At 39.8% G+C, this 18,027-nt stretch overlaps 1 protein-coding gene across 1 annotated transcript in view; it reads right to left on the minus strand.

Annotated features, from left to right (window-relative positions):
- The window catches only part of KLHL14 (kelch like family member 14), a 119,769-nt gene that overhangs the window by 79,262 nt on the left and 22,480 nt on the right, over positions 1–18,027 (minus strand). Inside the window, exon 3 of the mRNA XM_069728959.1 lies at positions 4,967–5,088. Coding sequence (XP_069585060.1) covers positions 4,967–5,088 — 122 coding nt within the window. The remainder of the gene's footprint in view (positions 1–4,966; positions 5,089–18,027) is intronic.

Genomic DNA, 18,027 nt, shown 5'->3' on the forward strand with positions numbered 1-18,027 from the left:
GAGACTGGGACGGAGGTTCACCTTCCAACAAGACAATAACCCAAAGCATAATGCTAAAGCAACACTCGAGTGGTTTAAGGGAAAACGTGTAAATGTTTTGGGGTGGTGTAGGCAAAGCCCAGACCTTAAGCTAATTGAGAATCAGTGGTCAGACTTGAAGATTGCAGTTCACCAGAGGAAAAGATCTAACTTGAAGGAGCTGGAGCAGTTCTGCCTTGAGGAATGGGCAAAATTCCCAGTGACCAGATGTGGAAGGCTCATAGAGACTTATCTAAAGTGAATTGCAGCTGCAATTGCCGCAAAAGGAAGCTCTACAAAATACTGACTTTAACAGGGTGAAAAGTTATGCACGCTGAAGTTTTACGTTATTTTGTCCTATTAGTTTTCTTCACAATAAAAAGAAAACCAAAGTTCACCGTTATAGGCATGTTCTTTCTTTATGTGAACAGATGCAAACCGCTAAAAAAAAATGAAATTCCAGGTTATGAGGTAGCAAAACACGGACAATGCCAAGTGAGCGAATACTTTTGCAAGCCACTTTACATATTGCAAAACTAGCTACATTTATAACTTGTAGATTTATGTCTGCAACTAAGTTCAATGTTCAACTCAACATTTTCTTTAAAAAAATCAAGAATGTTTTGGTTTATGGGGCTTGTCTGTTCTCTATGTTCACATGGCAGTGATGTGATATCTCTGTATTTGACTGTGTACTCAATGTCTTTTTTCTTCCATGAATAATAAAACTGTGGTTTTCCAGGTTGTAAGAGGGTCAAAAATGAGTTCATCACCCTTTTACAAAAATGATGTTCCACCTCATAGAGGAGCAGAGAGGCTTACTCCTGTGAGCAAGGAATGCATCAGCCTTAAGTAGTCTTGCCATAAGGGCAAAATATCTCAGCCATAAGATCAGCCACAACAGAGCAGAGCAAGTAGGCTTATTCCTGTCTGATAGCTGCCACCCCAGAGGAGTCTGAGTCTGTGAAACAGATTACCCCTCCAGAGATGCCTGTCGTCTGGTGCTGGTGTTAGAGGGACTGATACAGTAGAGTACTTATGTGGGTAAATTGCCCAGTGCACACATTTGCCACAACTGTTTCCTGTGTATATCTGCATTGCTTCCACCATCACTAGGTGGGGACAGCAGAAACCATTCTTAAACCAGGGGCTGTTGAATCTTATATTTAAAGGGGCACACCAAAACCAAAATACCCCTCACGGGTTCATACACATACATGTACTATAAGTCTGCACTCTAATTTTTACAGCTATAGAATCATTATGTCGTTGTTGGTCTCCGTGGAGGCTTTTTTAATGTGAAAAAAATGCCTGTATGCTTTTTGGATGTCACTACATGCCAATATTTTTAAAAGCATTGGTTCTAGGAGAGAATATGTGCATAATATGGTGCTGAATGGTAGCACCGTAAAGCTCCATAGAGTGTGCCTTTGGCTTTGTGTCCCTTAGCATTGGAGAGCCCATATGCACAATACTCCAAGAGATCCATCATTAATTTATGAATTTTTACATTTCTTTAATTACTTTTACAACTGTTTTTCTATAATTTTATTGAAGAATCAGTAACAAAAGGTCGTTGATCAGCACCTTCACATGAATACTTCTGTGCATCTGATCTGATAGTTTGCTTTTAAACCATATTGTTCTCCAAGGCTGACCTTTCGAGATAACCTAAAGTATCCAATATAAATTGGATCAACATCAGAACTCAATGCTCGGACTGGCTGGCAGCTCTCCCGACCCAAACATGACATCTTCATATATTTCTATGCAGCGGTCACACTGGGATCGGGGGCGCGGACGGCCAGTCTGAGCATTGCATTCTGATCTAGGTCTGATTGATAAGGCCGTCTGATTGTGGCCTAACAGGTGAACCTAAAGGTACCGTCACACTAAGCGATGCTGCAGCGATACCGACAACGATGTCGATCGCTGCAGCATCGCTGTTTGGTCGCTGGAGAGCTGTCACACAGACAGCTCTCCAGCGACCAATGATGCCGGTAACCAGGGTAAACATCGGGTTACTAAGCGCAGAGCCGCGCTTAGTAACCCAATGTTTACCCTAGTTACCATCGTAAAAGTAAAAAAAAAAACACTACATACTTACCTTCCGCTATTTGTCCCCGGCGCTCTGCTTCTCTGCTCTGGCTGTGAGCGCCGGCCGGCCAGAAAGCACAGCGGTGATGTCACCACTCTGCTTTCCGGCCGCTGTGCTCACAGTCAGTGCAGGAAAGCACAGCGCCGGGGACAGACAGCGGAAAGTAAGTATGTAGTGTTTGTTTTTTTTACTTTTACGATGGTAACCAGGGTAAACATCGGGTTACTAAGCGCGGCTCTGTGCTTAGTAACCCGATGTTTACCCTGGTTACCGGCATCGTTGGTCGCTGGAGAGCTGTCTGTGTGACCGCTCTCCAGCGACCAAACAGCGACGCTGCAGCGATCGACATAGTTGTCGGTATCGCTGCAGCGTCGCTTAGTGTGATGGTACCTTTAGGGCATAAGTCTGTTGTGGGAAAATCCTAAAAACCATAAAGCACCCTCCATATTTGTTTCTAAGGCATCCATATTCTGTATGGCTAATGAGACCTGCTGTAAGCAAATGATGGCGCATCCTTGCAAAATGCCATGATATGCCAAGATAGGAAAACACATACAAACTGGAAGAAGCACGTTATATCTGGCAATCCAACTTTTTCTTTACCCTAACCTATTGTGAAATTTTAGAAGATGAAGTGTTATGATACATGAAAAATGTATGCACTGATTAAACTGAGTAAAGCACATTTAGGAACACACATGAAACTTGTAACAGAGAGCAAAACTAATTATAGTAATCACTCTCATGCTTATTGCTAATTTTTAAACGACACAGTAAAAAGTTCTAATTGATTGCTGCAGGCTATTCCTTGCATACTTCCCTTTTCTTAATTGACAGAATTATTCTAATAAATATTTGCTACTATAATGACTACATGAAGTCAAACATTCCTTAACATATGAAATATTATCTCAAATGTTCTCAAGAACGTGTATGGTGATCCAGAATGTAATCTGTTACAAATATCTGTACTGAGACTATAACAATGTACAATATGTTATCGAAAGTGGAAATGAGCCAGAATCTGCTTAAGGCCTCATTCAGACTTCCATGTTTCACGTACATGTTCTGGGATATTCTCCCATAGAACACGTACCTATTATAGCCTATGGACTGTTCATATGTCCATTTTTTTTTTTGGACCATATGTCATAGCAAAAATCACTGAGCCATGTCCATTTTTTTTATCAGCAGCATGGATGAAAACTAGCAATAGAAATCATAGATGGCATCAGAGTGCAGTCCGTGCGCTGTCTGTGATTAACGTTTTTTTACGAGAAAAATCACAGATGTCTGAATAAGATACAAACAATGGTATTTAATGCAAGCAGAAGAGATCTGGTTATGGCGTTCTCCCACCTGGACAAAGTCTCTGTAAAGGGGTTTTCCCGATAACAAAGTACCGGACATTTTAATCAATAGATCTTGAACTAATAATACAATTCACAATTGGATATCTTAAAAAATGTTCCTGTGCTGAGATAATCTTATAAATGTGCCCCTGCTGTGTACTGTGTAATGGCCGTGTCTGACCGTACAGGAACATGGTCTGATCATACCACAGCTCCTGGGCAGGGGGGGAAGCAAAAGAACATACAGACAGGACCGCACAGGATCACAGCTGATTCTTTCTCTCAGGTAAAACATATTTAAAAACTATATGCAAATGTTTTACCTCACAGAAAGAATCAGCTGCGATTCTGTGCTGTCCTGTCTGTATATTACTTTCCTCCCTCACCTGCCCAGGAGCTGTGGTATGATCAGACCATGTTCCTGCATGGTCAGACACGGCCATTACACATTACACAGCAGGGACACATTTATAGATTTTCTTAGCACAAGAACATTTTTTTAACACATAGAACTGTGAAATGTATTTTAATATCAAGATCTATGGATTACAATGTACTTTTTTGATGGGAAATCCCCTTTAAATCAAAACTACCCAGTGAACAGGTGAATCTAGATTCTGATTGGTGGAAGTCAAGGCAATTGGTGGAAATAGCAGGTGATCACACATGTCTTCTACGGTGCCACAAAATATGTAGAGGCTATTCAAACTCTCAGATTAACATATAATTCTGTACTTGGTAACAGACAGTTTACCATATAATTATGTATCCACAGGATAGGTGATCAATATCCTAGCAGAGGACAATCGCTTCATATTTGATATATTGCAAGATTTCACAATACAAAAACTGCATGCAATAATACGGTCATTTAGCATCAAGAGAGAAATGTTTCAAAAACCTTTATGCGTCTAATCAGACATAGATTTTGAAAGCAAGTTAATCAGCCTCATTAGGCCTAGGAGATCAATTTAATAATGTTTGCGATTTGGATTTTAAAATCTAGTGAAGATCTATTTTTACTATATAGATGCAGAGAATTTTTAAAGAGAGGTATTTCACTTTGGTCCAGTATCATGATATGAATATACCTGTAAGGTTTTGTATAACATTGCAGGTAAAACATTATCCTAAAGGGCTTGTCCAGCCTTAGGATACAAGTCTGAAGTCACTCTATGTGGCTGCAGATTTGTGGCTCTGCATATCGCGTGATGTGAGAATTCTCCGCTGCCGGCAGGGAGCGGTCATGTGACTGCAAGTATGTAAACTCTTGGTCACATTCCGCCTGGATGGGGGCGACCTCGCTCAATGCAATTGTACATGACCACCCACCATGTGAGGATTCACAAGCCTGCAGTCACATAAAGCTTAACATCGTTAAGTTGGTAATTATCATGAAATAACAATATACAACAAATTCAGTTCTTCAATATATATATATATATATATATATATATATATATATATATATATATGTACCAGATGCCAAACAACTTACTTGTAAGTATCTTCCATGTCTTCTTCTCATCGTCATAGTACTGGACCAGGTTGCTGGGCAGTCGGTCCGGTCCAGGAGGCAGTCCTCCCACTAATAATAACATCTTCTTGGTGGATCGAATTCTTCACCCAAAACAGAAGAGAAGAAGAATGAACCATGTCATATTTCCAGAATGCCGCTGCCCTGATGTAATCTACTTTAATGGCTCTTGCCTCTTCACATAATCATGTCACAATAAGTTGGAGGTGAGGCCTGAGCAGGATGGCGCTCATAAAACAACTGAACATCCCTTACTAGTCAAAAGGAAAAATAAAAAGCTCCTGTGATGCCATTTGTCTAAGGTTCCTTTCAGAATTACGTCTTTTTTTCCCTCCTGTTATCCCTATAAATCACGGCTCTTTACAGCTGAGCACTCATGAAATGCCCTGCAGTTGTGATAAGGTTAGGCATTAAAGTTACACATCAAAAATCATATTAGTCAGATCGTTATTACAAGTCGTTTTACACCTACAGAACCTTGAAAAATGGTAAAGGTTATATTGGGAGACAGGAGACGAAGCTCAGCGAGCGCTTAGATTATACAAGTTCCTCCAGAGTAATTAGCTGTGGGGGTAGAATGATCGGCGAGCGGACCACACTCACTGGATGATGTACATTACAGGCCACATATTGGCTTCTTACATTATAGATCTTGATCATCTCCGTTCTTGCTCCCCCCACCCCCATGCACTAGTGGCTAAAACACTGAGTGGTGAATGTGTCATATAGCTGCAAGCTTCCCTGGAGTGGGGCCCTGCCAGTGATCTCCACTGATCCAGCGACAGAAACCTGCTCATCTGTGCTAAAGCCACTCTAATTCCATCCTTCTGCTATTTTGCTCTGCCATCGTCCCTTGGGGCCAACTATATAACAGTGTGACTACCCACCCACTGAGTGCAGGAAATTCTCTTTTTTTTTTTAAACCAAGCTTGTGATTCCCATTATGCCCGCAAGCTCCAAGGTTCAAGCCTGCCTGGTAAATGAGAGTCTATGTGCTGATTTAGCCCAAGTTTGTGTTATTTATTTATTATAGAAAATTCGGGGATAAAGTTAAAAGGGTTCGTATGTTCTAGCCAAAATCTATCTATCTATCTATCTATCTATCTATCTATCTATCTATCTATCTATCTATCTATCTATCTATCTATCTAATCTGTTAGGCCACATTTACACGTCCAGTATTTGGTGAGTTTTTTACCTCAGTATTTGTAAGCCAAAACCAGAAGTGGAACAGTCAGAGGAAAAGTATAATAGAAACACGTCACCACCACTTCTCCATTTAAATACAGAAGTGGTGATATGTTCCTATTATACTTTTCCTCTGATTGTTCCACTCCTGATTTTGCAATATTTTGAGTTTTTGTTTTCATTTTTTCTTCCCAGAGCCATAACTTTTCTATTTTTCCATTAACATAGCCATATGAGGGCTTTTTTTTTTTGGGACGAGTTGTACTTTTGAATTACACCATTGATTTTACCATATAAAGTACTGGAAAACAAGAAAAAAAAAGTGCAATTACACAATTCTTTTTGTTTGTTTTTTTTATTTACCATGTTCATTATATGGTAAAACTAACTTAGCAATATGATTCTCCAGGACAATAAGAGTTCGCAGATACCAAACATGTATAGTTTATTTTTTATTTTAGTGGTGAATTTTTTTTTTTTCAAAATTTGTATGAAAAATAGTTTTTGCGTTTGTCGCCATTTTCTAAGACCCGTACTGTTTTCATTCATTGTGATCTAAGGCTGGGTGAGGGCCTATTTACTGCGTTCTGAGCTGACGTTGCTATTGATACCATTTAAGGGGAAATATGATGTTTTGATCACCTCATTGCATTTTATTGCAATGTTGTTGCAGCCCAAAAAACATAATTCTGGCGTGTCAATTTTTTCATTACGCTATTTACTGATTGGATCGATTTCCCTTATATATTTTGATAGAGCGGACATTTCTGAATGCAGCCATACCAAATATGTGTATTTTTTACTTAATTATTTTCCCTTTAAGGGGCAAAACGGGGTGATTTGAAATTTTGTTTTTTTCTATGTTTTTCATATTTTTAACAAATTTTCTTTTCACTTTGTACTGTCTTCAATGGTTGCCTTAGGAAACTTGAAACTGTGACCGTTCGATTGCCTGTGCTATATCTAGCAGTGCTTCAACCTTTCTATCTATAGCAGAAATCACGATCTCCTATGAACGCTAGCCACAGGCCGGCATTCAAAGGAGACTCACAATGACAAGCACGGGGGTCTTCTGCAGCCCTAGCTGTCATGACAACCCATCAGCAGCCTCCGATCATGTGGCAGAGGCGCTGATAGGTGGGATTTGTGGCGCTCTTTCATCTGGCTTTTAACGTCTGGGATTTAACTGACTAGCCGCCGTGAGTGGAGCTCCGATCCATCCGCTGCAGTTAAAAGCACATGACGGCTGATTAAATCATGTGCGAGAAAACAAGTGGACTCGGCACCGGAGCCCGCATCAAAGTCGGGGACACGACATATGGTGTAAATATACTGAAAGAAAAAGGATCCAGACAAATGATTCTTTCTTTGAGGTAAAATATTCCTTAAAAACTGTCGTGAAAATGTTTTACCTCACAAAAAGACTCAGCTGCAATTGAAACCTGTCCTGTCTATATACTCTCTTTTGCTTCCTCCCTGCCCAGGAGATGCTGTATAATCAGACCATGTCCCTGCACAGTCAGAGACGGCCATTATGCAGTACACAGCAGGGGCACATTTATAATATTATCTCAGCACAGGAACATTTTTTAACACATCCAGTTGTGGAAGTTATTATTGTTTCAAGGTCTACTGATTAAAATGAGCTTTGTTCATGGGAAAACCCCTTTAAGGTTTAATTTAGAATGTGCGTGTATGCACCAACGTGCCACCAGTGTCAGGTTAAGGTAATTTAGCCCACCAGTGGAAATGATTGAGGCATTGACTGCACTCTGTACAAGGGGTTGTTTCTCATTGTAAAATCTGCAGTTAAAATTGGAAGGCAAATAGATGATGGCCCAAAAAGTAAAGGTCCTTTTACACTGCACGATTATCATGAACCAGCATTCCTAGGAAGCATTATAAGACAAAATTTCCCTTGTATGCATGGGGAAATAAGGTATGCACATTAAAACTAAAATTGAAAAAACCTTTATTAAATATAATATAGAATACCACTAAAACACCATGAGACTAGACAAACAAGGAACATCAATAAAAACAAACAAGCATATAAACAACACGGTGTACACCTCACAATGGTACATGTAAGAATACCAGTACATATATATCGCACATAGGGAGATACAGTCTCATAACCGTAGGAGTCTAATAAAGATAACTTATGCAGTAGTCAAAAAGTCCAATAGACCATGTGGAAAACATTACTATGTAATGGTACTGAACAAACAGTCCTATATGTCTATAGATAAACAGTGGTACGTACCAAGACTAAGTATGGCCGAAGAAAAGATGGAAAATTTGTATTATATAAAAGGGTGCCAATATTATATGGTAGAAATACATAAAGTGCAGAATGTGCTAACAGCTCAAGGTAAAATGTCACCTATGGGCTACAATATGTGATCCCCATATATGTCTAGCCATATCTAGAAGAAATGCCAATACTGCATAGCAGATATATATAAAATACAAGACTCACTAACAACCCATGGCTATGGTGTAACCCATGAGCTGCAATGTGTGATCCCTATACAGATCTAGCCTCCTGCTGGTGCCAAATCATGCCTCTATTTGCATGAGAGCTAAATGCATATCAGTGGGCACTGATGACACTCGCATAGGTTATAGGATAACTTACATAAAGATTGCAGAGGGTGCCGTGTGTGTATGCTGGGGTCACAGCACGGTGGCGCAGTGGTTAGCACTGCAGCCTTGCAGCGCTGGAGTCCTGGGTTCCAATCCCACCCAGGACAACATCTACAAGGAGTTTGTATGTTCTCTCCGTGTTTGCGTGGGTTTCCTCCGGGTTCTCCGGTTTCCTCCCACATTCCAAAGACATACTGACAGGGATTCTAGATTGTGAGCCCCATCGGGGACAGTGATGATAATGTGTGCAAACTGTAAAGCGCTGCAGAATATGTTAGCGCTATATAAAAATAAAGATTATTATATTATATTATTATCTTTATTAAACTCCTACGGTTTTGTCTTATAATGTTGTATTTAGGTATTTAATACATTTGGGATTTTTGTTATTCCTAGGAAGCATGCCTATTTCACGATGATCGTGTAGTCTTAGCAGGCTGCCGATCACCTGACGTACGAGCGTGCTACACAAAGGATCATTGTTCTCAGCGGCACATCATCCTGAACAATGGCAAACTATGAGCACTGAACGATGTATCGCTGACCTTTCTGTGTACATCTGAAGTGCGGTCTGCCTGTATTGACGAGCTATGAAACGACTGCCCACTGTTGAGCATGGTGGCCATTGGAGGTTGTTTAAAAAATCGCGCACTGGAAATGAACCTTTATTCTACCCCTATAGTATATATAAATGATCGAAACTGTTAGCAATATTACATTGGACTGTCCTCTGCTGGATCTCAATGTCCTTGCTTTGTCTAAGCCCTTCGCGGTCCCCTGACAGACCAGTCCAACAGCTGCAACTGGGATTATAGACCTTTCTTAGGACTGTTGTGCACCATGTAATAATCTGGTATGCTACCCTAATCTGGCATTACAATCCATTCATGTCACTATTTATTACATTTATATAACCTAAAATATCAACTTGTGTAATTGACTTTTATTAAATTTGTGTGTTCATTGTGTTAGCTTCTAAAATAAAATGTTGGGGTAAATCTAAATATGGACTGTCAAATCATTGACAATATCCTAATAATGAGAGTTAACCTATGCAATTCTCTTTTTTCTTCTTCCTACTACACTGATCAGCTAAACAAATACAGAGCGTCTTGTCAACTTTGTGTTCAGTGTCTGGTAACTCATGCCATGACAGCACATTAAACTCAATGGTCTTCATGTATCAGAATGGTCTCAAGGGAAAAGTGGCCCCTAGTGACCATGACATACATTGTGTAGATGACCAATCAGCGACGGGAACAGTCCGGCGGGAAATGGCCGCTCCTTACTCCCTGCAGTCAGTGCCCGGCGCCCGCATACTCCCCTCCAGCACCTCTCACACAGGGTTAATGCCAGCGGTAACGGACCGCGTTATGCTGCGGGTAACGCACTCTGTAACTACTGCTATTAACCCTGTGTGTCCCCAACTTTTTACCATTGATGCTGCCTATGCAGCATCAATAGCAAAAAGGTGTCATGTTAAAAATAATAAAAAAAACAAAAAACCTGCAATTCTCACCCTCCGTCGTCCGACAATGCGCTCGCGCCTGCCACCGTCTTCCTTTCCCAGAGATGCATTGCGAAATTACCCAGAAGACTTAGCGGTCTCGCGAGACCGCTAAGTCATCTGGGTAATTTCGCAATGCATCCTGGGAACAGAAGATGGCGGCAGCCGCGTGCGCATCGCCAGAGGTTTGCTGGATCCCGGCGGGTGAGTATATAACTATTTTTTATTTTCATTATTTTTTTAACAGGGATATGGTGCCCACACTGCTGTATACTACGTGGGCTGTGTTACATATCGCCATCTGTGCTGTATACTACATTGGCAGTGTTATATACTATCTGGGCTGTGTTATGTACTGCATGGGCTGTGCTATATATTACGTGGCCACTGTTATATACTGCGTGGGCAGTGTTATATACTACGTGGGCTGTGCTATATATTACGTGGCCAGTGTTATACACTGCGTGGCCTGTGTTATATACTATGTCACCTGTGTTATATACTGCGTGGCTGCTATATACTGCGTGGGCTGTGTTATATAGTACGTGGCTGTGTTATATACTGCATGGCCACTGTTATATATTGTGTGGCCTGCATTAATGCATCGGGTATTCTACAATATGTATTTATGTATGTATATAGCAGCCACATAGTATATAGCACAGGCCACGTAGTATTTGTCTGCTATATACTACATGGCCTGTGATACATGGTACTTTGATTTCTATTATCTTCGCAATGAAGAGGCAAAGTTAAAGAAAAAACTATGTTTTATTCTGCTCTGCATCATGTGTCCACTTCAACATGAAAAATTTGGTAAAAAAGTCCTCTTTAATAAGTTTAATACTATCTGTAAGAAAAGTATTTGATGAAGATGATATTAGCTAGGCATCTATGTAAAGCTATGTTATTCCTATTGTTAAAGGGAACCTGTCATGTTGAAAATAGTATCTGATCTGCAGGCAGGATGTTATAGAGCAGGAGGAACTGTTTTCCGTATATGACTGTGCATACACAGATAGCTTTCAATCACTGAATAGGACCGCCCACCGGGTTCATAATAATACAACCACCAGAGAGTTAAGTGAGTAAAAAACAAATGTTAAAAAGCCTGTCACCAGAAAAATGCTATCAACCTGCAGATATGGGGTTAATCTGCAGGTTCGTAGCGCTACAAACCTACCCAGAGCCCTCACTTAGCCGAACACTGGCGTGAGAAAATAAACTTTACTCTCTGCGACAGCGTTCGGGTTTCAGTCGTGTAGGTGGTGCCGGCTCGGATTTAGTCATTCTATGTGGAGAGCGGCAGCTGCAACCGGCACTGACTGATACTGGCTCTGCATTGGGGCCGGCTGTCAGTCAGTGCCGGGGGCACGGCTACTGCTGCCACACTCTATACTCAGCACGGTGACTGAACCCGCTCCAGCGCCGCCCCATGAATGAAACCTTGAGTGCTGCCGGGGGGAATAAAATTAATTTCCTTCCTGCAACGTTCAGCTCAGTGCAGGAGACAGGCAGATTAGTAACACTAGTAACGTGCAGGTTAACTCTATATCTGCAGGTTAATAGGGTTTAGTCTGATGACAGGTTCCATTAAAGTTATGCTGAATCTTTTCCAACAAACCTATATTTATTGCTCAGCTTCCCTATACTGAGCTGTCCACAGATGGAACTGCATGAACAATGTGACAGGTTGCAGTACCAGTCATATTTTTTTTAATATATAGAAACTGAGTGTGCAAATTGGTGCATTTGCATTAATACATAGCCCCTTTGTCTTTTTTGGCCCAAAAGCTTCAAAGCAAGTAGAATTGTGTATTATCATGAGCTATGGACCGCTACAGGCCCATATATTGTTCTTGCCCTTTTCTTGTCAGTGTACGTCAGCGATCACACTACTTTACTATGGGTATTACCTCGCTAATGTGACATCACTGTTTGTTTGGGTCATTAGATGTAACCTTAGTTAATTGATGATATCATTACTGTGTGCATTATCTCTATGCTCTGACATCACTGTGTATATTAACCCTGTGCGGGGCTGTGTGAAGTATGCTTACTCCTTCCGAAACAGATAAATGTCACAGACAGTAAAGAATATTTTATATATGGTAATTATAATGAATATTAATATAGTGTCTATAAATACAGTACTGCACAGCATAATATAGTCACATGTATTTAAAGGTGAAGTTAAAACCTATGTTATATTGATAGCTGTCACAGTTCAATCAAAAACAAGTGCAAATCATTGCATTGGTTATGCATTTTATTCTACATAATATAAAATATTTCATAGGGCATATTAGGGCGTTATGGCATTTTATTCCACTGACATTCTATTTCGGTGAGGGAATAAATGTAACTTTTTTCTATCCTTGATTCCCTATCATCACCCAATAAGGAATCCTAGCAAAAGTTACAAAAATATTTATTCTTTAATGACATACCGTGCTTGTTTTGTACCAAGCTGTATTTGAATTAGCCATTACAGATAGCATGCTTGAGAAAAAAAAATCTTCATGGCTTTATGGTAACCTCAAAATCACTGGCATGGAACATGTGTTCTATTACACCGCTAGTAAGGTGTCAGATTTATACTGATATTTATGCTGTTCCTTGCTGGAGGGAGCATCCACTTTTAATAGTACAGTAATAAATTGGCTAAAGTGTCAGTAAAACAGAGCAGAAAATATTGCTTATTAGTTCTGACATATTTATAACTGAGCATATGTCAAATTATTATTTTTTATTGTTACTCCTGCGACTATTTCCAGAGTTTGGTAGAAAAAGAGTTTTGATATCAGAATGAAAATTCATGGAAAGCGATGGGGGTAATTTGCGCCAATTATGTGACTTTAAAAAGGCCATGTTTGCAATTTTCCACTCCTCTTGATAGTGCAGAGAAAGGTGGGCAGCATTTATTAGAAGGAGCATAACACATTTATAATATAGAGTTCCAGGGTGCTCAGCATCGAGTATCTCGGGTGCTCGTGCGACATGTTCTAGTCACCGCAGCCACAAAACATGTGAGGATTGCCTGACAAACACAAACAATCACCGCAATCTTTCTGGCTGTCTGATGGCCGCGAAACTTGCGGCTGCAGGGACTCGATCCTGTCACTTGAGCACCAGCAAAACTCGGTGCATACCGGAGCACCCTAGGCAAGCTCATGTAACGAGCACTTGCGCTCATCACTTATCACAACTTTAAGATGCACCATGACCTCCAAAGGCTGATTGTGGGTGAAAGTCCTAGCCTGTAGGAAAAAAAATGGATATGCGGTGCACAAAGGTGGAAAGAAAAGTACCGGATAGCAAGCAGCAAGCAACGGGGGAGGGAGAGAGGTGAAAGTTGAGGTTTTGTGTTTTTTCTGGGCCTAAATGTTTTTTTACCAAAATGATGCCCGTTCATCGGAAAGTATTCAAAATCTCATGGAACTATGAATTTAAAGAAAGTAGGCTCAAACTCGATCCTGTGCGGATCAATCCGCTCATCTCTAATAACTAGATTTTCTTTATCTGATAAGGACAAAGTCTCAAGCAAGACACTGGCATATTGAGAATACAAATCCATAGTAAGGACAATATCTTCGTAGTTTTAGGTAAGGCTTTGTGTGCAATTGTTGAATCCAATTAAATAAACTTATTCTAATAAGGGATATTAAAACACACTACCGCTCAATTACATGGTATGAAAATTGAGAATAATTCTATATCTACTCATTATTTTACGACCACTGTCTTCCGGGAAACATTTATTATTATACGTATTAAATATAACAAAGTCCTTTCATATTTAAATTTTGGATCCATATTGTCATCTGTATGCCATCCATGTCCGTTACATCCATATGGCATCCGTATTATACAGCAGCAGTGAATAAAATTTACAAGACCAAATACAGTATTACTGTACTGTATGTTAAGAATTGCTAAGCAGCTGTAAAAATCAGAAGCTATATGGATGATCTGTATGGGATACGATTATTCTAGCACACCCACAGACTCGAGTAGGCGAGTCTCATCACAAATATGGAGACTAGTGCATACTGCAAAATTTTCACTCAGACATTCGGTTCCCTGCCATATGGACAGCCCAAATCTATGACATTGGCCCGAGTCTTGTCTGTGTGAAGTCAGTTTTTTATACAAACAGACCAAAAATTACGCTTCTGTGAATGTAGCCTTTTAGTGACAAAATCGAACCTATAAAGGGATACATTAATAGTACTGTTTGGTAGTTGTAAATAAATGACTTAAAGAGGTTGTCTGGTCTTCAGTCACTGTATATGACTCCTGACAGTGTGCATGCTATCAAGATTCACTGGTATTGCCGATATAAGCGGGAAGTCATTTGCCCACAAATATGAGATTTGCATACATGCTGTCCCATTCCGGCTAGACATGCTCAGCTTTTCTCAATTCACCAGGCCCATCTAGTCAGAATACAGATCTCACAGACAATGCTGGTGAGTCCTGACAGTGTGTGCACTGCACGCTGTCAGGGTTCAGAAGTCTCCAGTCTGCAGACTTTTATCAGAAGATGGACAACCACTATAAATATTACTATTCCACTCTTGTGAAGTCTCATGGTGGTACCTTCTGGCATATAAGCATGGATCACTACTTAATAAGCAAAGATGCATACAGTCAGTGTCAGACTGGGCCTACCAGTAACCCACTCCAGGGTCCCACTATTTAGCTACATGCAAATGTGACATTATCCTCAATCACAAATTTGTCTGTACATAGTGATTCAAGTATATTGTGCCAAGTACTGCTCATATAGGAAGGTGGTGGCCCACTCGTGCACAGGTTCCCACTGGAGGAGTCTCCTGTTCTCCTATGGGGCAGTCCAAGCCAGCAAACAGTAATATGTTTTCTTATGTGGTGTTAAGGGTGATCTGCGATTGGTTTTAGGACTGGGTTCTTCAACCATGGGCTCATGTGGATTTTGGGCCACCTGAACATGACTTCCTATGATGGTGGCAGCCATACATATTGTTATGCCATAGTGGAACCGGTGAGGACATACTATGAAAGAAACATAGCAAGAAAAATGCCACTAGCACTTAACAACGTAACATTAATGGTAGGGATGCACATCTTCAACAGGATCTATCACTGTAATATTCAGAGGGACTCAGCACCACATGTTATACTTAAAAGTACTTTGCAAGGTACAAAGATTGTGATCTCCAAATTATTGATTCATTGCCACAAAAAATAGGATTTCCCTAATTAAAGTTACCTGGTTTTCTTGGCAGAAACTATAGAGTGCTTGTAAATGTCATGAGAAAAAGCACTTAAAAGCTCTGACTAGGTAAGTCCTCCTTGACGCGGTTGTGAGTTTTCACCCTGACAAATAAGGACAGCAGATGATGGGATTTCCACCTAACAGCTATTTCTAGACTTCCCCAGATAGCTGCGATATTGATGAGTTTTGCCTGCAGAATGTTCTCAGCACTTAAGAAATAAAAGCCATAGAGTTATTCTGCAAGTTCTTCCGCTCAATCTGTACATAGGAATACAGAGATTTTGGTTTGTACAGCAAGGAAATAGGCGCTATAGATCAAGAAAATCGTCTTACCGAGGTAGCAATGTCTTGTAGCTTAGAGCATATTCAATTGTTATTTTGCTTCTGTCTCCTGTGTAGTTTAGCAGATTTTTTTCCCCATGATTATCATGTTGGCTCTGATCTGTGAGCCCACCACACAGCGTTTTACTGTTACGTCGTATATTCTATATTTGTATAGTTTTATATATTGACTCAGTTCTGACTGGCAATAGTAACTCTACTATAAGGTTGGGATTACATATAGATTCTGTGTCATTTTCAGGGTTGGACTGGCCCACAGGAGAACAGGTGAATCTCCTGGTGGGCCCATGTGTTGGAGTATGCCTCTGTATGGGAGCAATACACTATGTACAGACAGAAGCAGGATCTCATCATTCATTTAACAAACTTCCCGGTATATAGCCATACAGAAGCAGAGGTAAATTTGTGAATGAGGGTAATGTAATATTTACATGTAGCTGAACAGTGGGACTCCAGACTCATTATTACTGGTGGGCCATTGGCCCACCAGTCTGACACGGGTCATTTTAACTCCTGCAACCCGGGGGATCTTACATTTTTCGTATTTTCTTTCCTTTCTTTCAAGAGCCATAACATTTCTATTTTTCCATAAATATGACAATGTGAGGGCTTGTTTTTTTGCGTGACGAGTTTTACTTTTGAGTTACTATTGATTTTACCATATAGTATACTGGAAAATGGGAAAAAAAATTTAAGTGAGGTAAAATTGCAAAAAACGTTCAATTCCACAATTGTTTTTTTTTATTATTTACCATATTAACTATGTGGTAAAAATGAGCTGGTAATATACTTCCCCAGGTCAGTACGAGTACGCAGATACCAAAGATGTAGACTTTATTTTTTATTTAAATGGTGAAAAAAATGGGGTTTTTTTTGCGTTTGTCACTGTTTTTCGAGACCCACAGCGTTCTCATGTTTTGGGATTCAGAGGCTGAGCGAGGGTTTATATTTTTCACCGCAAACTGACATTTTCATTGATACCATTTTCAGGTAGATACAATGTTTTTGTTGCTTGTTATTGCATTTATTGGTGGCCCAAAAAAAAAGTAATTTTGGTGTTTTTTTTTTTTTTCTCATTATGCCGTTTACTGATCGCAATAATTTACTTTATATTTTAAAAGATTGGACATTTCTGAACACAGCGATACCAAATATGTGTTGTTTCTTAACTATTTTATTTTTTAATGGGGCAAAAGGGGGTGATTTGAAACTTTTTCATTTTTTTTACTTTATTTAATAGTCCCTGATTGCCTGTGCTATACATAGCAGGGCTACAGCCGTCAAGTGCGGGGAAAGATATGGGCTCAGCGCCGAATATTGCACCGGACTTTCTTAGGTCCGTTTGGGACACTGATTCAACAAGCTGCTGGAAATCTTCTGTAGAGATCTATGTTGACATCAAAGCATCTGATGTTGCACATTTTCTGCTGCACATTCATGTCACAAACAAGCATTCGAGATGATGATCACTTACGCATAGTATAATAAAAGTATCAAAAGAAACACACTATGCTGAAAATAGTCATTACAGGGTGATAAGACCGTGGTCTAAATAACACGAGCACAAAATAATCCTTTGGTAGACTTCTGAACCATTAAGATGCCAAATATTTGATGAGAAAACATTCCTCACTCCAATTACACCACCACTAGGCAAAACCATCGACATACAGTGGAATGGATTAATAGATTTATGTGGATTAGTTGCAAGCAGAAAATAAGATTCTTCAGGCCAGATAACATTTTTTTACATTTTCAAATTTATATTTTTGCAGATTCTATGATCACCTACATATTTTTTGCTTTCAGATTAATGACCAAATACATGTTATAAAAAGAATGAACAGACAAAAGACTGAACATAGCACATCTATCTTTCTTTATCTTCTTATTGCATTCTATTTCCATTTTTCTATATTCAATTATTCAGTTTGATTTTCTCTCCTTGTAATGAAAAAATAAAAATTGCACCCAAGCTGCTGTTTTTGGATTCTATAACCCTATTTAGTACTCTTTTCAATTCTCGTGCCCATCCTAATACTTGATCATCATAGCTAAAGAAGCACTTCCTTCAAA

This window comes from Ranitomeya imitator, chromosome 6, assembly GCF_032444005.1.
Source record: "Ranitomeya imitator isolate aRanImi1 chromosome 6, aRanImi1.pri, whole genome shotgun sequence".
Classification (NCBI taxonomy): Eukaryota; Metazoa; Chordata; class Amphibia; order Anura; family Dendrobatidae; genus Ranitomeya; species Ranitomeya imitator.